At 41.8% G+C, this 27,437-nt stretch overlaps 1 protein-coding gene and 1 pseudogene across 1 annotated transcript in view; both read right to left on the bottom strand.

The window, feature by feature from the left end:
• The window catches only part of SLC26A8 (solute carrier family 26 member 8), a 72,799-nt gene that overhangs the window by 4,586 nt on the left and 40,776 nt on the right, over positions 1-27,437 (bottom strand). Inside the window, 10 exon segments of the mRNA XM_060021928.1 lie at positions 531-899; positions 4,191-4,322; positions 4,432-4,524; positions 4,911-4,980; positions 5,062-5,168; positions 6,565-6,660; positions 12,824-12,901; positions 18,186-18,299; positions 19,836-19,983; positions 24,110-24,192. Of these exon segments, the coding sequence (XP_059877911.1) occupies positions 531-899; positions 4,191-4,322; positions 4,432-4,524; positions 4,911-4,980; positions 5,062-5,168; positions 6,565-6,660; positions 12,824-12,901; positions 18,186-18,299; positions 19,836-19,983; positions 24,110-24,192 (1,290 nt within the window).
• LOC132431559 (Holliday junction recognition protein pseudogene) lies at positions 7,174-9,360 on the bottom strand (annotated as a pseudogene).

The raw sequence follows: 27,437 nt of genomic DNA, 5'->3' as shown, positions 1-27,437 counted from the left end.
CTTTCCTGCCCTTTTCACCCAAAGATGCAGGCAATGAAGAAGGAACTGGGGAAGATCCTTACAGGTACCGGACCGGGCGGCCCCATGCTTGGGGTGTCATTTCATCACAACTTCTTCAAACCTGAGTGCCTTTTAGAGCAGCTGAATAGTGGAGAATTCCTTGTGAACTTTCTTCTGTAGCATTTGAACCTATTCCTTGACATTTTTTGTAGCTAACTCCCAGGATACGCTGGGAGTTGCTGGGTGTGGCACAGATTGCTGTTTCAATGGTGTTAAGAGTTTCTTATCTTTCAGTCCTTGAGAAATAATATGCCATGGTTAGGGAATCAACCCTAGTTTAGTAAATCAGAGTTGCTTCATTTTCTTTTTATTCTGGTTGACCTTAAACTGTCTTTGGTGCTCAAGTTCCTAGTGGCCTGGGAGTCACAGAGCAGCTAACCAGTGACTAACAGGATTCAATCAGGATCAGGGCTGGGATGGTGGTGGTAGGAGGGGATCAGGGTTCTTGTGAAAACCTCCTTAGTACTTACCTGTCTTAGTACGACCAAAGCCTGTGCATCCACAAGATGTACCATGGAGAAGTCCAGGATGATGGTGTGGATGCTGGGTAGAAGAGATGAAGTCGAGTAAGGCAGGAGTGTTCTACCCCCAACCTGAGTTTCAGAAGCATCAGGGAGTGTGATCGACATGCTCCTAGAGGGGTCATCAGAAAGCCAAACTTTCTCCACCTCCTTGTAGTTTGGATTTCTCTGGGATGTGGAAGATGTTATGTACGGTACTTGGTGATCGGACATAGTCTGGCTTGTGTCCATGATTTTGAAACGTGAGCAGCGGACCAGGTTAATGGAGGACGACGAGTCGAGGTCCCCTTTACTTTCAAATCGTTCTGTGTAAACAACCTGGGATGACAGAGTTAGGGGAGGACTATGATAAGACTCAAACAAGCCTGGAAGCATTTGCAACTATGCTGTTCCTATCTACTAACTCACTTCCCTCTCTCTTGGAAAACTCCGCAGACTATGCATTATACCTTTTTTCCTTAGATATCTCACCGTCGCTTCCAGCTTGTGACTAAAACCACGTTCATCTTTCCTGATCCTCACCACTCAGAGCCACCCCTCCCAACTTCCCCACGCGCGTCAGTGACATTATCATTGTCTTAGTGAGCCAGACTTTAAATCGTCTTTGATTTATTCCTTTCCCTCATCCCTGGATTCTAATTAGTCTCCCGCACCTACTAGAACTTTGAAGTATTTCTTCCATCAGTCCCTTTTCTCAACACCTCCTTCTTTTATCAATGAAACTGTCTTCTGTCACATTTCCTTAAGGAGACAAAAGGTACTTGAGTGTGGCTGTCTTTACCTTTCACTCCTTTCATGCTCCTAATAGGCCTATGTCGCTTAAGGACAGGACCAAGCACCGGGAATACAATGGCATGAAAGATGTGAATGCTGACTCTGCAGTCACAGGGACCAGATTCTACCTGGGGAGAGGGCACGTGTCCATTTAAAGGATGAATAACAACCTAAATGGACAAGAACTGTAAGGCATGTGGGAAAATGAAGAGTTCATTTGCTAGAGTGGTATACTTTGGGGTGATGTTTCTTTAAGAAAAATCTGTTGTTCTAATAATGTTGCTTGTGAACAACAAGTAACATTGTTGCTTGTTGCTTTTCTATTTAAAAATAGAAAAAAAAAGTAAAGATTAAAACTAACAAGGTAGTATATATTGTATTGCTAAAAAAAAAAGTGGTGTGGACAAATGATAATATTACAGTTCAAAGGAGAGAGGTGCTCCCCAAGCCTTGACAGTCACTGAGGCCAGGCCTTTGGGGGACAGCTGAGCACTGGCTCAGTGTTGGGGAGATACAAGGTCCTTCAGGCAGAAGAAACCTCTGAGAGCCTCCCCTTTCTCTCTGTCTACTCTATACTCTTTCAAGAGCTTTCACAATCCACTCCCGCCGGGTCTGCCTGAACTTACTGCCCAGGCCAAGCCTCTTACTCTGAGGATCCCATGCTTATTTCTACCTCAGTGTCTTTGTCCAAGCCTATTCATGGACTGGGAGTCCTTCTTTTTCCTACCTGACGTAAATCCAAATTTCTCTCTCCTGCCCAGCTTAAGTCCATTACTACCGTGAAGTTTCCCTGCCTTTTTGAGTTCATGCCAATCTCTTTAACTGAAGTCTTAGAGTGGTTAGAATATAAACACACGATTTAGAACATAACAATACTGCATGGTATGGTTTACCATCTTATTTCATCAGTTTTAAGATGCACCATTACTTTTTGTACTGTCAAGAAACAAACAAAACACTGCAAATTAAACTATAATAATGCCATCAATTGTACAATGCATCTAAATTTCAGAGATGTGAAAAAAATGTATATTTTTGGATGGATAAATACAATAATAGCCTTAAATGTCACATTAATAGAGAGCTGTTTCCCCAGTTTGATTTTTCTTTTTTTTTTTTTTTTGGCCGCACTGCACAGCTTGTGGGATCTTAGTTCCCTGACCAGGGATTGAACCCAGGCCCACAGCAGTGAAAGCACCAAGTCTTAACCACTGGACTGCCAGAAAATCCTCCCCAGTTTGAATTAAAATTCCATAAATTGCTTCAAAATAATCCTGTGATTTTGAGGGGCTGTAAGTGGGTAGGGATATAGATGAAATAAGATTGAATACGAGGTGATAAATCTTAAAGTAGATGTTGAGTACATAGAGGCTCATTATACTTGTCTCTACTCTTGTATATGTTCAAATTTTTCCATGAAAAAATTAAAAAAAAAAAAGAACAACCTGGATGAACCTTGAGGATATTATGCTATGTGAAATAAGCCAATTGCAAAAAGACAAATACTGTATGATTCCACTTATATGAGGCATCTGGAAGAGTCAAAGTCACAGAAACAGAAAGTATAATAGTGGTTGCCGGGGGCTGGGAGGAGGAGGAAATGGGGAGTTGTTTAATGGGTCAGAGTTCCAGTTTTGCGAGATAAAAAAGTTCTGGAGGTAGATGGTCGTAATGATTGCACGACAATGTGAATATATTTAACACTATTGAACTGTACACTTAAAAATGGTTAAGATGATAGATTTTATGTTATGCATTTTATACCACAATTAAAGAGAAAAAGAAAAAAGAACTACCTGGAGACAGAGGCCCCTAAAAATTTATTTTCCTTTTTCATAGTGTCATAGTTCTGGGCACACAGTATGAGATCAATAAATACTACATCATATTATACTCTAAAATGTATTTTCTGATGTCCTGTAAATACTCTCTACAATATTCAGTGCAGTGTGGATACAAAATAAAAATTAGAGATAGTGTTAGTTCTAGTAGTAGAGCAGTCCTCTTGGCAGGGAAGTTGGTATTTTCCAGGAGCTCAGTAGAGCCTATGCTCCATTCGAGTGTATGGCAATGAGAGTGAGTGCTTGGTATTGTAGGTGATGAAGGGGATGGGAGGTGTTCTTGTGTGTGTGTGTAGATAGAGCTGCTCCTCCAGGGTGTTTGTGTGGATGAAAGGCCTTGAAGCTGGAAATGAACAGCCCTGCCCTGGGGAAAGGGAATATTTAGACCAAATCTGAGTTGGAAATTAATGAGCTCTACAACTCATCTGCTAAAATAATCTTCAGACGCTGTAAAATCCCCATGTCTGCTTATCTGCCCTCCACCCCACATCATCATTTCCCGGGTCACAGGCAGACATCAGGAGACTCTGACAGATCCTTGGGAACCCCAGCCACCTTGACCCTGCCTGCCTTTGACCCTGCTGCAGTTAGAAAACAATCTTTAAGTCACTTGTTTTCAGAAATAGATAGCCAGGGAGCTAAGATAAAAGTCAAGGAAACAGGGACAACCAGGGAACTACTGACAACGTCAACAGGCAGACTGTACTCTGTGCTCAGATAAGTTGCTGGCCATTGAGAAGGGAATCAGGAGTCAGGACATCTCCCCCTGCCTCCTACTTTCAGGGCAAGATCTGAACCTGAAAGGGAACCCGTGTCTCCATTTCTGAGTAGAAATCTTTGATTTCCAATTACTCATGGTTCGTCTAAGAGTTAAAATCCCTGAGGGGGTTTAGATTTTCTTTTCTTTTCTTTCTTTTTTTTTTTTAAAACTACTAGTGCACTTCTTTTTTATAAAATGTGGAGAAAAATGCAGAAAAGAAGACATGTTTCTAACCCTGGGCGGTGGCTCTGGTTCATCACAGTTGCAGAAACACCAACAAAGCTTTCCTTGCTGGGGGCCATCTTCATTTTGATTAAACAGGCTGTAAATTTCTTCTTCTGTAAGAGGCACCTTTACCATTTCAACCTGAAAGACATATGAGGGGGTCTCATACGGATGGTGAGTGGGGGAGGGGAGAATACTCGGGGAAGGGGAGGGGAGCAGGTAGAGAGAGGCTGGGGAGGAAAGCCTTCACCCCCTCTAACAGCTTGCGCTTTAGGTAGTGAACATTGACAAATGTAATGGAGTTGCAGCACTGGAAGATCTTCACCCCTGGAATGTTTGTAACCTGCAAGACAAATAAATATAAACTTGAGGGAAATATTTCAGCTCTTTTATGGACTAAGAAAAAATAATCCTTAGAACCTCCTGGAGAATCTGTATTCTTTATAAGAAGCAAGATCTAGCAAATTCCTTCCTCCCATTTTCATCATGTGCTTTTCCTGCTTTCTTCTTTTCCCCTCCATTTCCTCACACCTCTCTTTTCCTTGGCCTTCCTCCCCCAAAGTACATTTTAAAATTATCCTTAACTGGCTGCATCTCTTTCCCCACCTTTGTAAATGCATATCTGCAGTGCAGCAGACAGGAGCAAAGGGGTTTTGTAGAAAAACTAGGCAGCAGGCCTGGTCCACCCCATCCTTTGGGCAAAGGAGTGGGACTGATCTGGATTCTTACCTCCTGATAGTCATGGAAGCTTCTATAAATATTGGTGTTAGGGATCTGACCCAGGAGGAGAATCTTAGTTCTGAAAGTAAATGCATTTGCCTTTAGGTCACAGTTGCCTTACCTTGCCATGGCCCACCTCCTATTACCTGAGACAAAGTACCTGTGTGACTGAACAGTGATGATGAAGAAGGTAAAAGCTACTGAAACAAGTAATCCCATGTCCAGTCCCAGTAAAATTGCAGATATGAACGTCACCATCCAAATGAGCTTATGGAAAAGAGGAAGAAGGGAAAAGGAAGACCGTGATAACAAGCAGAATTGAGAAAATCACAAGTCCTCTTTCTCAACTCACCTTTACCCTTTCTCTCCCAACACCTAGGATTTAGAGAACAAATTCCACAGCCATATGAACTGATACCATCACAAATGATTGGGTCCCAGGGCTACCTAGCAATTCTTTTATGCATCCTTGGTCACTTCTCTCTTTAATTCTCTCTTAAAACTTCAGTTTCCTCATGTGAAAAACAGGAATAATAGTATCTGATTTATAGAATTTATTGAGATTAGAAATATTATTTGTAAAGCAACCCAGAACACTCACCAAATTAGTGGTTGCTATTTTAAGAGCTATGATAGTTATTGGGAATCTATTCAAGCTCCTATCCCACCACCTTCTCCATCACTCTCAGCAGGTGATGTTGACTTTATTTTCACAAAGAAGATAGGCTGAGGGGGGAGGGATAAATTGGAAGACTGGGATTGACATATACACACTACTATATACAAAATAGATAACTAATAAGAACCTGCTGTAGCACAGGGAACTCTACTCAATACTCTGTAATGGCCTATACGGGAGAAGAATCTTAAAAAGAGTGGATATATGTATAACTGATTCACTTTGCTGTATACCTGAAACTAACACAACATTGTAAATCAATAATACTCTAATAAAAATTAAAAAAAGAAGATAGGCTGAAACTCCCTTAAGTATTTACTTCCCCCTCCACCTGCCACTTGTTAGTATCTGCACTCAACCTTCCCCCGTTCTCTCCAGGTCTCTTGGAAGGGCTATCCCTCCTCCTAAGACTAGAAGCTCTACCTGTGCACTGGACCACATTCCCCTCTTAACTTTTCAGGGACCTGCATTCCAAAATGATCCCTCTTCCCATCTCTTTGCCTCTTCTGGGTGCTTCTCCTCTCATTGTATCATATCCCCCATCTTTTATTTCTTGCTGTCTCCCCTTTATGTCCTCTAGTTTTGTGCTCTAGAGAGAAGGAGAGTGCTCCATCAGTTACTCTTCCTGGAAAGACACGTCCTTCTCTTGTTAGAATTTGTGTCTCCCATCCTGGAATGTATTTCTATTAACTGGATTAAAAGTCATTCAAATACGTGATGTATGATAAACCCTTTTTACTAGATCTGTATGTAACTGTAGCTACTTAATTAATTGCATTTTATTTAACTTTGCATAGTTGGAACGGGTATTTCCATGCACCAATAACCTTGACTCCCTGTTTAAAGCAAAAGTAGAGTACTAGGCATCAGAGAGTACTAGGCATCTGCCAGTGCCTTCCGGTTGATCTCTTTCGTTTGTTCTCTTCCCCTCTCTGCAGGCTTCCCCTCCATCCTTCCCACCCCACCCAGGACATCTACACTCACACAGTCATATTGGTTCTGCCTCCACAGATTGGGTAAGTTGTAAATGGTTTCAAGGTAGGGTAGGACATTGCTCAGAATAATACCAGCCAGCACAGCCTGTGGGGAAAAGATAAACACTACTTCATTTTCCTTTCTGGGGTAAAACTCCCAAATTTCCACAAAGGTACCACAGAGAGTTAGGCAGCCTTGCCACTCAGAGATATTATGCACTGATATTTCATAAAAATACCAGGTCCATGCTTTGACTCATTGTCTAATCAAATAAGTTTTCTCCACGTTTTTCTCTGCTCACCTCCATAATTTGTCAAACGCACAAAACAAGGCAAGGCCAGGTCACTCATTTGGCTGGTACAGCTACCACAAGTCCCTTTTATTTTTTATTTATTTTTTAAATTGGTCAACTTTATTCAAATAATTTCCAAGAACCCAGAGAGTCATCTCAACGGAACCAATTTCATAGAAATTTGCTTTGAAGGGCAGATAAGCAAAGCAAGTTGTCACATATTCTTGAGAATTTAAAAAAAATACGCAAAAATCAGAGAAGCAAGAGGGAATGCTTCAGAATAACTTGGCAATAGATTTTCAGCTTTGAGGTTTTCTAACACGAAATCACTTTTCTCTTCCATCCTGAAAGATGTGTTGTTCTTTCCACTTCTTCTCTTCCCAGGTGACCTGTAAAGAACCAGCCTCTTCCCCAGGCCTCGGGATGGCTCTGCCCACAGGTGAGAAATCCCAGGGTCCAGCCCACCGTCTGCACACCTGAGGGTCTGATAATCGGCGTCGTTTTGTGGGGACTTGATGGCCCCAGCTGGCATCGAGAGCAAAACCTGTAGATGGAGGGGCCCTAATTGTGTTTGAGCCGAGGGGACTTTTAATGCTCTGCTGGGGTGACGATGACAAGTTCAGGGGGCCCTGGGAGCCAGAGTCTGGATGGAATTTTCCTGAGAAGTCTTCTTTTTGATACCAAACTCCCACACTTGCTTTATCTGGAGATGCTCTGGTACATAAAGGCACCTGCGTCTGCTGAAGCGATTTTTGGCAATACTTTTGATGAAGCTTGTCAAATTTTTCTTTAATGTCATCGTAACGATCCCTGGCACAGGCTGGAGGTTGTACCCTGGGTACTGAAATGGCTTTGTTGAGTGATACTGACTTCCTAAATCCTCCCAGATCATTTCCTTGACAAGCAAGGTCAGAGGTCTGCTCCAAGCGGCCCGGGCTACATGTGGAGGTGGTCTTTGAAAGCGAAGGGAAGGAATCACTCTTTGGTGGGCAGCTACCCTCTCTGATAGATCCTTTGCCCAGGCTTTCAAAAGCCTCACTCAACCTCTTAGCTTTTGCTCTGCGGAGAGGGCTACTCGGCCTGTGGGCTTCTACGCCCTGGGGGCTACCAGGGCTTGCTGGACCACCTCTGTACACATCCACAGCCGAGGAGCCAGGAAGGTAAGTCAGGCAGGGCTGCTTCCTAAGATTCGAGCAATATTCCTGATGAAGTTCGTCAAATCTGATTTCCATCTCCCTATAACGATTCCCTCCCTCACCCGGCGGTACTCTGGGTCTAGAACCTATTTTTACAGGAGAAATCAACCACTTTAATGTCATGAATCTATTTTCCTGATCAAGATGATACACTGCATTGGAGTCTAAGTAAGTCAATGAAGAATGATCCTTCTGAGGCGTTCTCGGAAGCTCCTTCCAATGTGAAGCGAATGCGTGGATCTGGGGTTTGTTTACTTCAAAAAAAGCCCTTCCCAATTTTAAACCCATCTTATGGCCAGAAACATCGAGTACGTTCTCGCGATCTCTTAACACTGCCACGTCCTTCGCAGGTTCAGAGCCGGGTGGACGTCTCTCCTGGGGGCTCCTCCGAGAGCGCCTGCCTCCTCTGCAGCTCGTTCTGTCCATTCTGCTCTTACACCTGGGCCTCCGTTTGGAGCTCCAGTTCTGGTGGATGAACGTCTTGGTGGAGATGACGCAGGAGGGCCTCACACCCAGCAGGCAGCTCATGGAGTGTAGCATGCCCACATACAGATCGCTGAGTGTTGCATTGCAGACGTCCTCAGCCTCAGAGCATGCGCTGCTTGAGAAGCTGCTGCCACCGGTCCCTCCCTGTAAGGAGATGCCATCACCCCTCGGCACCAGGGCCAGGCCTGCTGAGCAAGAGTGCAAAGCATCACCCTCTCTGGGCAATGAGGTTGGCTGAAATGGGCCACCGGGGCTCTCTTCAGAGATGCCACCATAGTATCCTCGGGCAGGGCTGGCGGGTGAGGCCAATGAAGGGACCAGGGTCACACGGGTGTCCTTTCCCTCTCCGTAACTGGCACACTCCAAACACCCTTCATCCTGCAGCAGGATATCCATTTGTGTCAAGTACTTCCTCCTTAGCTCATTTTGCAATGGGCTCCAAGGCACTGCAGGCATCAAGTTACCAGCAACCACATCTTCTTGGAATAAAGTTGTATCAGTATCACTGCTTATTGAATCCTCACCTTGTGTGCAGGGCAAGGGAAGCTCGTGACCTCCAGCTGGGATTCGCATGGGTCCATCTGTCCTGTTGTCCGTCTTCACCGGGGAGCCCTGGATTTGTCCTGTATTTCTTTCCTTTATTAATCTTCCTCCCCAAATTCGCAATCCCTGGGGTGTCTCGTAGGTCAGCGTGGACATCTGCACCACCGGGGCGTCCTCGAAGGGCTGGTTGTACTTCTCTATCAGCTGCTGCATGTGCCTCTGGAAGCGGCGGCGGCTGTCCCTGAGCTTCCGCAGCAGCGCATCCTCTCCCAGGACCTCGCCGTCCATGGTGCTCGGACAGCCAAAATCCACAAGCCCCTTTTAGATTCAGGTCACTGATTACTTACCCTGACAGTGAGAGGAAGAGTACCCGCAGGTTATGATCATCTAGCCCCTTCTGCTTCCATGTTGTCACTTTGGTGTCTGAGGCAAGCCCTCAGGGAGGCTGGCACCTTTGGCCATTTTTCTTATCTTTGCCTACTTGGCCTTGCTTTGTCTAGTTTGCTTGACATAATCTATGTTACCGATGTTGCTTAGAAACCATTCTCAGAAGGGATGACAAATTAAGAGAATTTCCACTCACAGGAATGCTGAAATAGTTTCAGTTGGGCTTTTTTCAAGTCTAATCATGATGTACTACAATTATTTCAACGATGAGATACCAATTTTTGTCCATCAAATTAAATTAGCAAATTTAAAACATTGAGGACATCCCATAAAAATGGGTGTTGAGTATTGCCCTTTTGGAAAATAATTTGGCAATATATCAAGAAATGCTAATATGCTTTCACACAGAAATTTTGTTTTACTCTTAGAAATCTATCTTAAATATAGAAAAGGGTAGATGTACAAAATTGCTCACTGTTGTGTTATTTATAATAACAAAAATTCAGATAACCTAATTTAAGATGATTAAGTTATAGTATGGAGTATCATGCTACATATTAAATTAAAACAAGAATACCAGATTGTACAGTTAGATCACAATTATGCAAAGTACTATTTATAGAGAATAATATTGGTTAGACATATGCCAAAATGTTAATAGTGGTTTATTTGTGACTATGGCTTCAGAGACTGCCACCTCAGTGTGTAACCAGTCTATCTAAAAAATAGATTTTTATCTATTGTGAATTTTCCAAAGTTTTAAAAGTAAGCACGTCTCCCTTTCTAAGGGAAAGAAAGTGTCTTAAATGTAAGAAAATGAAGATGGATACTCATAGGGATGTAAAATCATCAGGGCCTCAAAGTAGAATCGAACCTACTTTAAGAAACATTTCTCATCCTTTTCCTAGCCATCCTCTCTTCTATATACTCTGCCTGGGAATTAGAACTGATCCTATCATCAGGAATGGATTGGATCCAAGCTTACTCTTATTTTCTGAGGTTACTCAGTGACCACTTGGTCTTAACAGGTCAGTAGAGGAGGGAAGAACAAAGATGAAGTCAGCAGAAATTACTTGTTTCCCATCTTCATCTTCTTTCCAGTCAAGAATCTCCCAAAATTTCCACAATTTGCAGGGAGATGTGGTAGGAAAGATAAGAAATTCAACTTCATAGGGCTTTTACCAGGTTTTTGGCTTGAGGTATGGAGTATGAAGAGGAAACAAATCTTTTCATGACATAATGTACAATAAAATTTTTACCTTTCTTTTTTTTTTTTCCGGTACGCGGGCCTCTCACTGTTGTGGCCTCTCCCCTTGCAGAGCACAGGCTCCGGACGTGCAGGCTCAGCGGCCATGGCTCATGGGCCCAGCCGCACCGCGGCGTGTGGGATCTTCCCAGACCGGGGCACGAACCCGCGTCCCCTGCATCGGCAGGCGGACTCTCAACCACTGCGCTACCAGGGAAGCCCTTACCTTTCTTAATATTAAGATAAAACGTGCTCATGTGTAAAGAAGAATTGAATTTATATATAATTTCCATCATACAAGAGATAACCATTGTTAACATTTTGGTATAGCCTATGTATTTTTTCACACAAAATTGGAACAATATTGAATATACTATTTGCATTATGGTTTTTTTAAAGTTTTTTTTGATGAGGACTATTTTTAAAAATTTTTTACTGAATTTGTTATAATATTTTATTCTGTTTTATGTTTTGGTTTTTTGGCCATGAGGCACGTGGGATCTTAGCTCTCTGACCAGGGATCGAACCCGTACCCCGGGCACTGGAAGACGAAGTCCTAACAACTGGACTGCCAGGGAAGTCCCTGTATTACGTTTTTAAAAAATTTATGTTGGTTCTGTTGCTAACTAGTTGAGATCCTAGCCAGGATGTTCCACCAATTACTCTCCTAAGGATTTTGCAACAAGCTATCCACAGTCGTTCAAAGAAGGAAGGAATCATTTGTAGTTTAATACTCATAAAGTCCCAGTGTTATAGAAATTCAGATATTCCACTGATCAGATTGTATTCACATTTTCTCACCCAGAAACATCCTAACTAGATGATATAAAAATAACATGCCATAACATGGTTGGCCAAAAGCAAGGGCTGTTCTATCCCCAACATATTTATAGTAAGGGAGGGCTTACCTACTTTTATCACTACCCTTTAGTGAATTCTGACAGATTTTTATTTGAGATTTTTAAAAATTCTGACTCTTCTAGAATGGAAAAATATCATTGTTCAAAGTAAATTAGTGAGTGGCCCTCTGAAAATAGACTCCCAAGAGTTACAGCACCAAAGGTGCTATATAAACTAAATTCTGTAGATGGCTTCTGCTGGGAATCAGAGGACAGCTTGTGTGATAAACAGAAGCTTAATCCCACCCACCATGCATATATTCCATGGCTGGTTTCCAAGGTCCCTGAATCACAAGAGCAGAAGGCAGCAACAGCCTTGAGATGGTCCTGCTCTACTGAAACCTGATATTTACCAGGTGGAATAAACGCATTCAAAAGGATGGGCATAATATTTACAACCACACCAGCTTAGGGGCTGCCACCTCAGTGTGTAACCAGGCTGCTGCACCAGGAATAAAATCTCCTCCCCACTCCCTTAGTACTATCTAAAAATGGCTAAAGGGAATATTAAGGAAATTTAAAAGGAAATTATGATGACTGGGCATTGATCTGTATTGTCACTTAGAACAAATCAATTATAGCTAGTAATTAATGCACCTGGCATCTCTAAATGTAAGGTCATCCGTCTCACACAAAGGGAAGAAATGGCACATAAGTATATAGAGGCATCCTAGCTGAACACAGAGTTAAAACTCAATTTTTAGATGCTGCCTTTAGTGTTCTGAACTGACCAAGAGGCAGTGTGGCAGCAGTAGGGGGATTGAGTTCACATGAATGCAGAACAAGGACTTCTGGAAACTATTTAGGAAAACAGATGGCATGAATGCACAATGAGCTTCCAAGTCTGTGGTGGTATTGGGTGTTCTGGCATCAGAAGTCTATTTTGGTCATGTTTAACTGAATCCTTACTTCCAAAGCTTACTTTATAGCTTAAGCAAAAAAAAAAAAAAAAAAAAAGATTAACGGGAACGAGAAGAATAACAATTGTTTGAGTGCTTATTACTAGCTCAAAACCATTCTCTCTATATTATACATATTATCTTATTTAACTCCCAATCCTGTGAGGCAGTGGCTATTATTTTAAAGAAAAGGAACTAGAAATAGGCTGGGACCACCACTGGGGATCAGTTGAATGCAGTTCTCCTCAGAGATGCCCCACCAAGATGTAATCTGGAGATCCATTCTTTCTTGACTTAGCTATTTGATTAGTTCTACTTACATTTGGCAGTTTGTAGAAAAAGCGTCCCACCTTCACCATCAGGAGCAGCATCACAACTGCGCCTACCAGAGATGCAAACTGAGGAGACAGAGCCAGTTGGAGAGAGACCATCAGGAATGTATTTGTCCCTGTCTGCAACTGAGGCCTTCTGCTTGGTGAGAAGCATGTCATTTTTTTCTTAAAAGGGGTTGAGTATAACCATCCAGCATAAGTGCATTTTTGGTGAACTGACATTTTCAGGTCCTGCCAAAGTGCTAAACACATACTAGGTACTCAATAAATTCTTGTTGATTGGACGTATGGAGGCTTTCTGAAAAGTCCCAGATTGTCTTGGATATCTGAATCTTTCTTGCCATAGCTTTGTGCTATGACTCTGAAGTCTCCTAAAATCCAGCCTGCATTTCATCCTAAATTTAACCCTTCTTTGAACAGTTTAGAAAAGCCCTGGTAGACTCATCACTGTCAGCCCTAAAATCCCAACCGTTCCACCTCGCTCTTTTGGAGCCTGGATAACTTGCCATCTAACAGCTTCAGTGGTGCTTCATCTTAAAAACACCATGATATTCACTTCTGATTTCCCTACTTCAGTTTCCCTCTGCCTCACTGCCATCAAAAAAGGTTATGCACATGAGTCAGGGCTGTATATGGGAGCTCTGGGTCCTATCCCACCTGGGTTGACTACTCTGGGCTCAGTACTACTTGGTAAGCAGTGATTCAGATTGGCAAATACAGGTAGAAAGCTAAGAAACATAGTTCCCTTTATAATCTCAAGGCTCTCTGGACATAATCTTGAACTCATTATATCCTCTATTGATAAATTTCCATTGTTTAAGCCCCTACTAAGAAAAAATAATATAAAGCAGCATAATTGCCCACTGTGATGGGGGTGGAGGGGGAATAAAACTGTATGTAACCACAAATCAAAACAATGGCATATACAAGCAAGAACAAGCAACCTTAAATCTAAACCATTAAATGACCACTCAGCAATGATTCTCTAACTTTTTTTCTCTTTTTTTATTAGGTGTGAAAAAAATAACTTCCTACTGGATTCCCTCTCACTACTCACTGCTATTTGCCATATAAATGTATCGCTGAAAATAATCGCAATGAAATCAACATCCTACTTCCTTCTTTCCCCATCCCAGCTGATGCACAGCTAATGGGACCAAGCCAACATGGAAAAGTTGAACCTTGAGAGAAGAGTGAAGGGAGAAGGATTCAGGAGAATGGATCACTGTAACTGAACCTCAGGAAGTTCTCATGGCAAACATTTTATACACTGTGGAACTAAAAAACAGTAACTGAAGCCATAAGTTCCTCCAGCCAATGTACATATCAGCCTGTTGCTGCGTCGAGTTTAGAGTCTAGCTTCAGGCAGTCTTGCACTATAAGAAGAAACTGCTTTGATTAGCACAGGAAAATATATCAGGACTTTTCCTTCCTTCTACTCCTTTCTCCAAAATTCTTCTGATTATTTTTAAGGAAGCGAAGACATACAGACACCAAAATTAGCTGTATAAACCTAGTTTAAAATGAGCACAAACCAGACACTGAATCCCATAAAACTTGCTGCTCAGGGAGGCCTGCCAATAATTGTGTGTCCCCCATGGCTGCACACGCAAAGGGGTGGGCTTTGGGATCAGAGGGCCATCCTTGGTGGCATTGTGCCTTAAGAGGATGCTTGATGGCTCTCAGAATCCCAGACTCAGTGCCTGAACAGGGTCTAGAGACAACGAGCATGTACAACTTTACATCTCATGCATGTTTTGCTTTTCTGCTCTGATTTTCCATCACTTTTCCAGGCTTTCTTGAACAAAGACTGACTCTACCTTCTTTCTGGGCATTCAAGGCAATGTGAGGTCACATAAAACACAGCCACTACTGACATGCAGAACCTCAGACACCAAATGCTCCATAAGCAGCGGACAGTACATTACGATGGACCAGCCAGGGCACTAGGGACCTGGGGTGGAAGCTCTGATATTTGAACATCTTAAGTGACACGCACTATGGTGGGCCCTATTGTCATCCAGTTTAATTCTCACAACTGAAAGGTTATCCTTATCCCCATTTTACAGGTAAGGACTAGAGCCTCAGAAAGTGAAAGTAACTTGCCCAGGGTCACACATCTAGAATTACTGAGTCAGGTTTCAATCCACCTGACCAGTTGACTCCAAAATCCAGGCTCTCTCCACTGCCCTATCTTCTTCCTCTAAAAAGAACACAGCTCATTTCTCTCTTTGATAATTTTTTTCTTTTCTTTTTTAAAATAATAACTCTTTTTTTTTTTGCCGTACGCGGGCCTCTCACTGTTGTGGTCTCTCCTGTTGCGGAGCACAGGCTCCGGACGCGCAGGCTCAGCGGCCATGGCTCACGGGCCCAGCCGCTCCGCGGCATGTGGGAATCTTCCCAGACCGGGGCACGAACCCGCGTCCCCTGCATCGGCAGGCGGACTCTCAACCACTGCGCCACCAGGGAAGCCCAATAACTCATTTTTAAAAGCAGTTCTGGGAGCCTGGGGACAAGGCAAGAAGGCTGGTCCTTGGAAAGCAGAGAACAAGGAAAAGAACCCAATCATAGAGAAGAGGGAAGCATAGTGGTCAGAACTGGATGAGCAGGCCCAGGCCATGGCTGGAAGGGCTGATAGGTTTTGCTACAACCAGTAAAGACAAGTGGGTTCTAGACAGGAAGAAATTAAAGTGAAATCCAGACACATTTTATACAGTTTGTATTTATGTCAGACATACATCCATATACACATACATACATACACACATACATAATACATATATATATAAGTGGCTCCTGGTGACAAGTCATGTCGGAGAGGTTCAGAGCCAGCCCCCTAGCCTCTCTTTACTGCAGTCCTGAGGAGATTTGAAAAAGTAGGGGTGTTCTCAGGCAGAGTGAATCAAAAGTCCCCAGAGAAAAAGAGTGGAGAGAATAACCCCTGCTATGGGATGAAGAAGGCTGAATGAGTCCAGATCAGAAACTTCCTGGAGGTGGGGTAGCTCCAATGTGGAGGGCCAGGGTCAGGGGCATTCTCTACTTGAACAAGCAATTTGCCCTGGGCAAGTCAGGGTCTTGGGGAAGGACTTATCAGTATCCCTGGGGACATACTTCCCTTTGAAGGGTCACTGTACCACAAAGAGAGATGTCATTGGTAGGGGAGAACAATGCCATAGCAGAAAACAGAATGAGAGCCATCGGCAACCTTTGAAGCAGGCACTTTGTCCAACAGGCTAAAGGCAACTCTGAGGCTGAACTGAAGCCCTTCCTCCCTCCCTCCATCTATACATATCCTAACCCTCTTGCAATGATCCATGAAAGTCTCACTTTATCCATCATTCTCCTTCTTGCAATATTTACGGCATTTTAAAATTTATTCTGCACTTAATTTTACCTGCACCGTGATTTAGTTTTTTCCAACCACATGCATCTTTTCTCCCAAAATTTGTTATGCTTGTATACTAAATAAACAAAGTGTGTGGTCACAAGTCAGTGGGAACTATTGTCCAGAATTTCCATTTTTTCTTACCATAAAATCCTTTCATTTTGACTTCAAAATTTTTTCAGACTTGCATAGAACATCCTTCTTTTTAACATAACTCATCTTCCTTCTTTTGGTCAAACGGTAGTGCAAAACAGCTACATACACCTTAAAGGCCAATGTGTCTGGCAGAAGCTCTATGACAAAAAAACTCAGTCCACATAAAATCATGTGGTATGGGCTTACTCTAGACCCATGTTCTCACCCCTGCCCAATCTTCTGATTTATATTAGCTTTCACCTTATATTTCACTTATATTTACCCATGGACTGTGACACTTTATCTTTCCCCGTTCAAATTCAGTGTCCATTCTTCTGACACTTTACTTTTTGACCATGGCTATACCTCCCTACTGTGCTGCTCTGGCCTAAGCTTGTCTTTGACTTCTGTCACTGTTTCTGTGCCTCCTGATCCCCGGACTCATTCCATGGGCTTACTCCAGGTTCAATTCTGATAGTTCTTTGACACTTAATCATGCTATATAACGGAGATGGGACACCTCTCATGTTGTCAAGTTGTAACTTTTATCTAGTCAGTTTAAAACTCATGAACATTGGACTTAAAAACTCTCTTGCCGGGGCTTCCCTGGTGGCGCAGTAGTTGAGAGTCCGCCTGCCGATGCAGGGGACATGGGTTCGTGCCCCGGTCCGGGAAGATCCCACATGCCGCAGAGCAGCTGGGTCCGTGAGCCATGGCCGCTGAGCCTGCACGTCCGGAGCCTGTGCTCCGCAACGGGAGAGGCCACAACAGTGAGAGGCCCGTGTACGGCAAAAAAAAAAAAAAAATTAATTAATTAAAAAAAAAAACTCTCTTGCCGGGCTTCCCTGGTGGCTCAGTGTCTAAGAATCTGCCTGCCAATGCAGGGGACACAGGTTCGAGCCCTAGTCCAGGAAGATGCCACATGCCGCGGATCAACTAAGCCCGTGTGCCACAACTATTGAGCCTGCGCTCTAGAGCCCGCGAGCCACAACTACTGAGCTCACACACCTGGAGCCCGTGCTCCGCTACACCAGAAGCCACTGCAATGAGAAGCCCGTGCACTACAACGAAGAGTAGCCCCTGCTCGCCGCAACTAGAGAAAGCCCGCGTGTAGCAACGAAGACCCAACACAGTCAAAAATAAATAAATGAAATAAATAAATTTTTAAAAAAATCTCTTATCTACAATTAGAGAGCTTGCCTTTAGAGCCTTCTCTGCCAACATTTTCCCTTTCCTTCTTCCCTTCCATACCCTATATATTTAGTTTACTAATTCAGGATACCTGAAGAGGGTCTGACCTAGATAATTTTCCCTTACACAAAGGTAGAATGGTCATAAATTCCCTAAGCTCACCTAGACAAAGACTTTATTCTCTATCATGAAAGCCTCTTGTCATGCCCTTTGAGGAAGCCAGGAAAGTTTCTAGTTCTGCTGTCAGGAAGGAGAGAGTTATATTATTATTTTCCCAGACTAGGGCTGAGAATATATCTCCCCATAGAAAAAAATGTTAATAGGTGATGGTTGGTTTATCTGAAATATTATCTTTTAGGTATGTTACATGGAAAGTAGCTTTTTGTGGGCTAATATATAGAAGCCTTTAACAGAACAGTATTTTTATAGAAAATGACTTTCAAGTTCCACATTGACAGATAGCTTTTAAGACAAAATCTAATCAAAAAATAAGCCAAGCATGAAATCCAAATTTTTCCCAAACAAGCATCACATTAAAACAGTAACATAGTTAAACTAATATAATCTCCTTCTGTGAATATACATATGAATAGACCTAAGTGTCTTTCTATATTAGAGATCAAATTCTATTTCACATACCTGTTGTCTTCCTCCAGTTTTATCCTGGATAATAGTCCTGACAACAGCACCAGTAAACACATAAGATCTGAAAAATGAACTGACGACATTGCAAAGGCCAATGGCTATTAAATCCTGTAAAGAAATGGCAAATATTTTAGGCCCACTGTTTGTCAAAGAAGGCTGATTTGAGTTTGAACTAAAGGTATACTGTTATTTCTTATGTATGAAGATAGGGTTGTGTACATCACTTCAAATAACACTGAAATATTATTGGAAAGAAGTGAAGGATGGTAAATCTGATTTCTTCATTTTAGCTAGAGATCATAAGGAAAGTCCTTTTTCAAAGTGAGTAAATGAGACATTTGCCTTGTTATTCTCTTCCACATGATTGCCGGGAATTAGGATGACAGGGAGAAATATAGTACTGTTTTTCTTGCTTCCTTCTATACTATCCTAAAGTCAACGCGGGACACCGATTGAACCCGGGCCAGGCAGTGAAAGCCCGGAATCCTAACCATTAGGCCACCAGGCTGTGCCAAGTGGCTTGCAGGATCTTAGTTCCCCGACCAGGGATTGAACCTTGGGGCCACGGCAGTGAAAGCACCGAGTTCTAATCACTGGACCTCCAGGGAAGTCCCCATATTCCCTTTTTAATTTCTAGGGGAAAAGCCAAACTCAAAATGGTCGGAGACTAAAAAAAAAGAAAATGAGAAGGACTATTTCTGGGAGGCCAACTTAATTGTTTTATTATTCTAGTTTTGATATTCCACTGCATTTCTTTTTAAAAAATATTTATTTATTTATTTGGCTGCACTGGGTCTTCGTTGTGGAATGCGGGATCTCTTTAGTTGCGGCATGCGAACTCTTAGTTGTGGCACGTGGGTTCTAGTTCCCTGGTCAGAGATGGAACCCGGAGCCCCCTGCATTGGGAGAGCGGAGTCAGTTACTGGACCACGAGGGAAGTCCCTCCACTGCATTTCTTATTGTGCTTTGGCATGTGGTTGACTTTTAAGGACTTGGTGGAAAGGAAGATAAAAGGAGAGGAGAGGAACTCTGCTAGCTTAACAACATGATGTCATACATTACCTTCTTGCCTCCCTACACCATATCTGTTCTAGAGTAACCACACACATTAATTCAAGTGGCTTCAGAGTTAAGTATGCCACACTTCTCAAAAATCCTTTGGTAAGACTTCCCTGGTGGCGCAGTGGTTAAGAATCCGCCTGCCAATGCAGGGGACACAGGTTCGAGCCCTGGTCTGGGAAGATCCCACAGGCCGCGGAACAACTAAGCCCGTGTGCCATAACTACTGAGCCTCTGCTCTAGAGTCCACGTGCCACAACTACCGAAGCCTGCGTGCCTAGAGCCTGTGCTCCGCAACAAAAGAAGCCACCACGGTGAGAAGCCCGCGCACCACAACGAAGAGTAGCCCCCACTCGCCTCAACTAGAGAAAGCCCCCACACAGCAACGAAGACCCAACGTAGCCAAAAATAAGTAAATAATTAAAAATAATTTTTTATAACATCCTTTGGTAATTGTAATTCAAATCATGGTCCAAGTGACTCTCTGGTTACAGAAGAATCCAGTCTTCATTTTAACTGCAGGCTAAGGTTAGAGAACAAAGATTAAAGGGTCACAGAAAGTAATAGAAAGGCCTGTCCTCTCACCTGGTTGGAATTGACATCATAGTTATGGAAACTGGCAATCTTCCTGCCCAGAAATATGAGCAGAGAGGAGCTCACTAAAGCTAAGGAGAACGCTTCTAAAAGCACTTCAGTAAGATTGCTCATATCTGGCGTTACAGGAAACAGGAAGCTGGAATAAAAGGGTGGAATTATTCCTAGATAGCAGGAATCATTTACTGGAATCTCCCCCATTCCAACCTTATCGTACTTTATCATCCATTTCAAAAGGTCTGACCCTTATAAAAAATAATAAAAATAAGAGATAAGAAGAGCAACTCAGGCAGCAGCTTGCCAAAACTGCCAGCAAGTCAAGCCAGGTTACAAAAGCCATTAAGAGAACATGCTCTGCTATCTTCTAGTTCAAAGTTTCTGCCACGTACCAATGGCAACAGATAGGACAGGCAAAACTACAAAAATCGATGAAAAATAGTTTATTTACACTGTTTGAGACCATACCAGTGGGTAAGCAATAGGCATATATCATACCTAAGAGGGTTTAGAGCTGAAAAGCTCCATGTATTCCCTTCTAGTCAAACTCAAATCTTTTAGGGTATAATTTTAGTCATTGTCCTTTGTAAAAATTGCTTCTGATTCTTATCCACACCTTTTTTTCCCAATTATTTTAATTGGGTAAAAGACACATAACATGATTTACCATCTTAGCCATTTTTAAATGTACTGTTCAGTGGTATTAAATACATTCATAATGTGCAACTATCACCACCATCTACTCCATAACTCCTTCATCTTGTAAAACTGAAACTCTATAACTATTAATCAATAACTCTCCATTTCTCCCTCCCCCCAGCTCTGATAACCACCATTTTACTTTCTGTCTTGGTGATTTTGATTACTAAGTACCTCAGATAAGTGGAATCATATAGTAATTGTCTGTCTCTGACTGGCTTATTTCACTTAGCATAACGTCCTCAAGGTTCACCTATGTTGTAGTATATGTCAGAATTTCCTTCCTTTTTAAGGCTGAATAATATTCTATTGTATGAGGGGAGTTGAATGCTAAAATATTTGGATTTTCAGTGCCCAAATTAAGCACATTCCAGAACCGTTATGAAGCCTTCAGTCTCTCTCTCCCACTTCACAATTAATACTGAATTCCAATCAAATCTTAGACAATTTCAGCTAAGCCACTGGGGCTAGTCACAAACAAGAAAAGTCCAGCCTTAACATGCTGCCATTGTGAGTTCATAGGCACTAGGGAGCCATTGAAGGTTCTTGAGCAGCAGAAGAATCGTGTGTTAGGAGTATCTGTCTATAGGAAAAAAAAAAAAAGTGCTCCAGTTGGGACATTGTTGCGAGATAAATACAGCTTTGTTTAAAGTTTATCTTTCCCTCACACCTGCCATGCTGTGAAGGAGAGTCTGTTTGGTGTTTGTTTTGTCTGATTCACCACCCACTGAATTATTCTGTCACGAGTGTAGCAGCTTCAAGAGTTAGGGTAAAGGCACAGACTAGAGTGAGTTCCAGATTCTATGTGACCTCGACCAACTCAGTCTGAGCTGTTTAATTTGTATTCAAGAGATGTGACAAGGTTCTGTTTTTTAAAGGTGACAATGGGTCACCTAGTATTCTAGACTCAATGTGAATAAACTGTAAAAATTCACTTCCATATCTTTGTGTCTAAGGTGTTTTGTGTGTAAAATACTTGTGTGGTATATTCCTTTTATTAATTCTATAAATAAAACTATATTCTTACTGTCAAAAAATGTTCTATTGTATGTTTATAACACATTTTGCTTATCCATTCATCCATCGATGGACACTTACTGTTTCTTCCACATTTCAGCTATTGTGAGTAATGCTGCTATGAACATAGGTGCACAAATATCTCTTCAAGACACTTCTTTTAACTTTGGGCGGTACATATCCAGAAGTAGAATTGCTGGATCATTTGGCAATTCTATTTTTAATCTTTTGAGGAATCAGCCTACTACTTTCCACAGTGGCTGTACATTTTACGTTCCCACTAACAGTGCACAAGATTTCCATTTTCTCCACATCCTCACCAACACTTGTTATTTTCGTCTTTTTTTAAAAAAAATAGTAGTCACACTAATGAGTGTGAGGTGGTATCTATTGAATTATTGTAGTTTTGATTTGCATTTCCCAAATGATTAGTGATGTTGAGCATGTTATGTGTTTATTGGCCATTTGTGTATCATCCTTGGAAAAATGTCTATTCAAGTCCTTTCTCCACTTTTTGAGTCAGGTTGTTGGTTTTTTGTTGTTGTGTTTTAGGAGTTCTCTATGTATTTTGGATGTTAACCCCTTAGCATATATGATTTGCAAATATTTTCTCCTATTCTGTGAGTTGTCTTTTTTCTCTGTTGATAGTGTCTTTTGATGCACAAAAGATTTTAATTTTCATGAATTTATTGCCCAAATCTATGTTAGTAAACCTTAAATATTTAGTATGATAATAGCATAAACTACTGTTTCTTTCCTTCCTGATGTTTTCTGTAACATTCAATTCTTTGTCAGCAATTTAGTTAAAAGGGGACATGGACGTGGAAGGAACTAACCTAAATTGTTCAGTTTTTCTAGTCCCTAGCAACCGTGGATAAACAGGTAATTAAAAAGGGAGTTCAAAGCAATACCTAAAATTAGATTTTTGAAATGTTTGTTTCTCTACCTATACCCTTGAATCTTATGATGAAATATAAGCAAAGGTTAATTGTATGCTTTTTAAGTCATTAATAACAGAAGCATATTAAGTAAGTATAATAGAGGGGTTATTATACTAGATTTTGGAATTAAATAGAAATGGGCTCAAATAGTAGCTCTGACACTGACCAGCTGTGTGAGCTTGGATAAGTAATTTAAACTTGGTAACCCTTAGTTTCCTGAGCCATAAAAAGAAGATAATATCTTCCTTATAGTATTACCGTGAGGAACAAATGACATAAAATAATTATGTAAAGCATCAATCCCATTGTTGCCCTTGTCATTTTTTTTTCCTGAGGGCAGAGACCAAGTCTTATTTACCATTGTATTCCCTGGTACCTAGGTTGCCTGCTCACAGTTTAAGAAAAGTGAACAGAATTTCAAATGTATTTAATCATCATTAGATTTCACTGAGAACTGGTAGGATATGAGATTCATTCAATCTGGTTGCATCAAAGTAGCCTCTGTTTTGTATGCTGGGGGCTAGCCAATATCATTGACTCTTTGCTGTACTCCCTATTGAAGAACATGAGGAAATAAACAATGCTCTTCAAAAGCCTTCTCATGAGCCAAGAAACTGTGGTATGCGGCCTTTCTTAGCTAAAGTGATTCATCTGGTCAAGGTTAAAGAAACTATAATTCCCTGACAGAAGCAAGAGTGATGCCCCATAGTCACTGGTAGGAATCATAATGTCAATTAATTGCAAGTCCTTAAGAACTCCATATGCCAGACTACTTGAAGAAGGCTTTCTACTCAGAGTGATGAAGTAATGTTGCTCAAGGACACCCATTCAGTCTAAGTAGGTGAAGACAGAAGGAATGCTCACCTCCTGAGCACTGAAGCCCAGAGAGAGGCTAGGAAAAGAGGTATCTCTTGTCCCATCCTTGAGAGTTAATCAGATAGGTATGGAGGTTGAGAAGGTTCATAATGTGCTGTGAGAAAGATGCATGAGTCTCTCTGGTATTCAGTGCATCCAAGCAGTTTACTTGGGTAAGGGGATTGGCTCAACCATGGGAAGAGAGTCAAAGGCTGACCAGAGAAGAACGGGGTTGTCCTAGCCCTTATCCTTTAGAACCTCTGTGTTCTAAAATGAACTTGAGCCCATGACCCAGATTTGGCTGTGGCCAGAGACTGTTAGCAGAGAATATTGTTTAAAAAAATATTAATAAACAGAAAATAATTAAGTAGAGTTGGGAGACCAAAAGGGGGAGTTCTCACACCCTGTGACCATTGCAGAGCCCAACAGGAAGAAGAAAGACTCCTCTTCTTTCCTGGCAAAGGACTCAGCCAATGAAAAGTCATAGACTTTTTGTTTACCATAGCTTCCCCCCACTCCAATTTTATTTTTTCCTTTATAAAAACTTCTTCCCTTGCTGTGGGAGGACTTGCATGTGACTCGCCATGGTTGCAGACCCCAAATTGCAATTCTTTGCTGATCCCGAATAAACCCATCCTTGATGGAGAACTAACTGGCACTCTGTTTTGGTCAATGATATCAAACAGGCTATGTAGTCAGAGGCTAAGAGGAGTTAACAGGAAGGGAAAAGTAGTCTTGAAAAGTGGAATTACCAACCTATAAGGAATCATATCAATGAGCATCTTGCTGCTTTCTGTGTCCACGTTTACCTTGTTTGCAAATGCAGCGAACCCAAGAATCTGTAGGGGTTTAAAAAGAAAAGGCATGTGATCATCTAAATATTATGCATTGCTTCCAAGAGCAGAGGTGCCCATAGCCTCTGGCAGCACAGGGAATGCAATACGTGGCAGTCCCTATACATGAAGGTTGGAGAAAGAGGCAGTGCCAGTTCAGTGGAACAACAAAGGCAGAAGTCCTCCCCAACACTTTTGGTTCCCTGAACTCTTTTTAGCACTGTAACCAGAATGAAAAACAACTTCAGGCTTGGTCTCTGACATAGTAATAGGAAAAAATGGTTGCCCTAGACTTCTCTTTCCTCACCAACTTTAAACATCTGGATCAAGTATAAACATGTTTTCAGATAATAGCTGTAACCAAGGCCTCAGTTTTAAAAGTTTTAAAATCTAGGTACACTGTCCCAATACAAGTAAGCCCTCTGGGGGATTGTTGAGGTACATTGATAATCATTAATAACCATTAATAAGATGGAGCAGCATTTGACAGCACACACGAAAAATTGCTTTAGCAAAGCAATTACTTGCTTTCTTTTTTCTCCTTTCATTTCCTTCTGAAATACCAAGTCTCCCTTCCATTTCTAATGTCTGTTAGAGGGAAAATAGACAAGCTAGCAGCTGTTACACCTTATAAAGACCTCACACCAAAGCAAATTAAAGCAGAGACAAGAGAACTCAATGCCCATTTAAAAATAATAATGTATAGTTGCTTTACCCCATTATCCCTACTAACACATAAATCTTTTCCCAGCATCTACTCTAAGAGCTCAGCTAGACACTGAGCAGGATAGCAGTTGGTTTACCTGTGATGCTGTGTTCAGATGACGACCCCTAGGAAGCCTACAGATCAGAATGGAAGGAAGATCTGGATCAACAGAAAAGTTGTGATCTTTATATAGTTAAGGGACAGGAAGTGTGGCAAGTGGCCAAGAAACTCTTTCATTTCCAGTATAAAGGTTACACTTGCTCATTAAGGAAAATAGAGAAAATATGAAAAATTTAAAAGCAGAAATAAGTCATCCAAAGATAACTACTATTGATGCTTTTTTTTGGTGTTTGCTATACGGCTTAAATATACACATATACAAATACACACATACACATACATTAATTATGAACGTACAGTATGTACAATTTCTTATATCTATGAAACTCTTGAATTATTTGTCAGTTTATTTTACCTGGATCCCAAATATTGCCTTGAAATTTTCCCTTAATATTTGAGACTACCATCTAAAGGATAGACTGCTGGGTATGTGCAGTTTCCTCCAGCACAACCTTTTTTTTTGGCTGCCTTGGGTCTTCGTTGCTGCACACAGGCTTTCTCTAGTTGCGGCGAGCGGGGGCTACTCTTTGTTGTGGTGCGCAGTCTTCTTATTGTGGTGGCTTCTCTTGTGTGGAGCACGGGCTTTAGGCACGCAGGCTTCAGTAGTTGTGGCATGCGGGCTCAGTAGTTGTGGCTCGCGGGCTCTAGAGCACAGGCTCAGTAGTTGTGGTGCACGGGCTTAGTTGCTCCACAGCATGTGGGACCTTCCCCGACCAGGGCTTGAACCCATGTCCCCTGCATTGGCAGGCGGATTCTTAAGCACTGTGCCACCAGGGAAGCCCATCTCCAGCACATCTTAGTTTCACAGTAGTTTCTTATGGGGTGTTGTGAAAAGCTTTTCACCCGCTACACCATAGCAGCTCTCATCCTCCCTCTCCTACTTTCCTCATTTCCAAGGGAAACATGGAGGTCTTTTTCCAATTCTAAACTACATCTCTAATCCCTGCTATATAGTAGAAAATGTTCCCAATCACTTGACTTGACATGTGTATAAGTAGTGTATTGCAGGCTTCAATAACCTTTGAGGATAAATCAGGTCACAAAAAAGTTTAATGTCTAATTTGCAATAATTCTAAGTCTCCACCTACATTTGTTGCTGGACCTCAGTTTATTTCTCCACTTCACTTCATGGTGCATCCTAATTATTTATAGCATTCCCCAAAGGAATGTCTTAACTATGGCTCACAAACCAATCTGTCAGCCATAGTCAACCCACAGCATCCTCTATACTCTTACTCCTCTCCTTTCCTAATAACCCAGGTTAATGTTATTGCCTTTGAGGTTGCTTAAAGGAACATCACTATGATCCCTGCTGCTGATGTCTCTTAAAAGAGGGTTGATTTGTGACAACATGGATGGACCTTGAGGGCATTATGCTAAGTGAAATAAGCTAGGCAGAGAAAGACAAATACTGCATGGTATCACTTATACGTGGAATCTAAAACAAAAAAGAAAACAGTCACGCTCATAGAAACATAGAGAGTAGAAAAGTGGTTGCCAGGGACTGAGGGATGGGGGAATTGAGAAAGGTTGGTAAAACAGTGCAACCTTTCAGCTACAAGATGAATAAGGTCTGAGGATCTAACGTAAAACATGGTGACTATAGTTGATAACATTTTATCATATACTTAAAAATTGCTAAGAGAGTAGAACTTAAATGTTCTCACCAAAAAAAAAAAAAAAGATAAATGTATGGGGTATGGATGTGTTAATTAACTAGATGGGGGAAATCCTTTCACAATATATATCTGTATCAAATCATCATGATGCACACTTTAAATATCTTATAATTTTATACCTGAGTAAAGCTGGAATCAAAGAGAGACACAGAAACAGAGATAGAAACAGAGAGAGCGCGCTGATGTCTGTGTCACAGATGCCATCTGCTGGTGACTCCAAAGCCTCAGCCTCCTAAAAGCCAGAGTTGTACTTGGTTCCAAGAGAAGAAGAGGTTGCCTCTGACTCCACTCCCCAAACTCCATATGCACGTTGTTCCCTGGGCTCTAGGGCCCCACTATTTGTATACAGTGTTTTGGAAGGTCTTTTGTAAAAGCAGCCATTCAGCTTTTGGCCTTTATGAATTGATAGCTTTTTAACTACTCCAAGGAAGAAAGGATATGCACCTCCACAAGAAGTAGACAACAGTTATAAGACAGAGCTTGGTCTCAGTTTCCAAAGCAATTCCTATACTCTTTCAATCATGAAGAGTATGGACCTGGATTAGTTAGCATAGAATATGTTATACTGTGGCAATATACAAACCATGAGATCTTAGTGTCCTAGCACTTGAAAGTTATTTTTTTACCCACACAAAGTCCACTGTGGGTCAGTGTCTCTGCAGGACAGCTTTTTTGCAAATAGTGCCTTGGGGATCCAGGCTAATTCTTCCTGGAGACTCTATCACCTCAACATATAGCCCCTATGA

The sequence above is a fragment of the Delphinus delphis genome, chromosome 10 (assembly GCF_949987515.2).
Source record: "Delphinus delphis chromosome 10, mDelDel1.2, whole genome shotgun sequence".
NCBI lineage: Eukaryota > Metazoa > Chordata > Mammalia > Artiodactyla > Delphinidae > Delphinus > Delphinus delphis.
The sequence above is the reverse complement of the archived record's forward strand: the minus strand, read 5'-3'. Positions and strand labels throughout refer to the sequence as shown.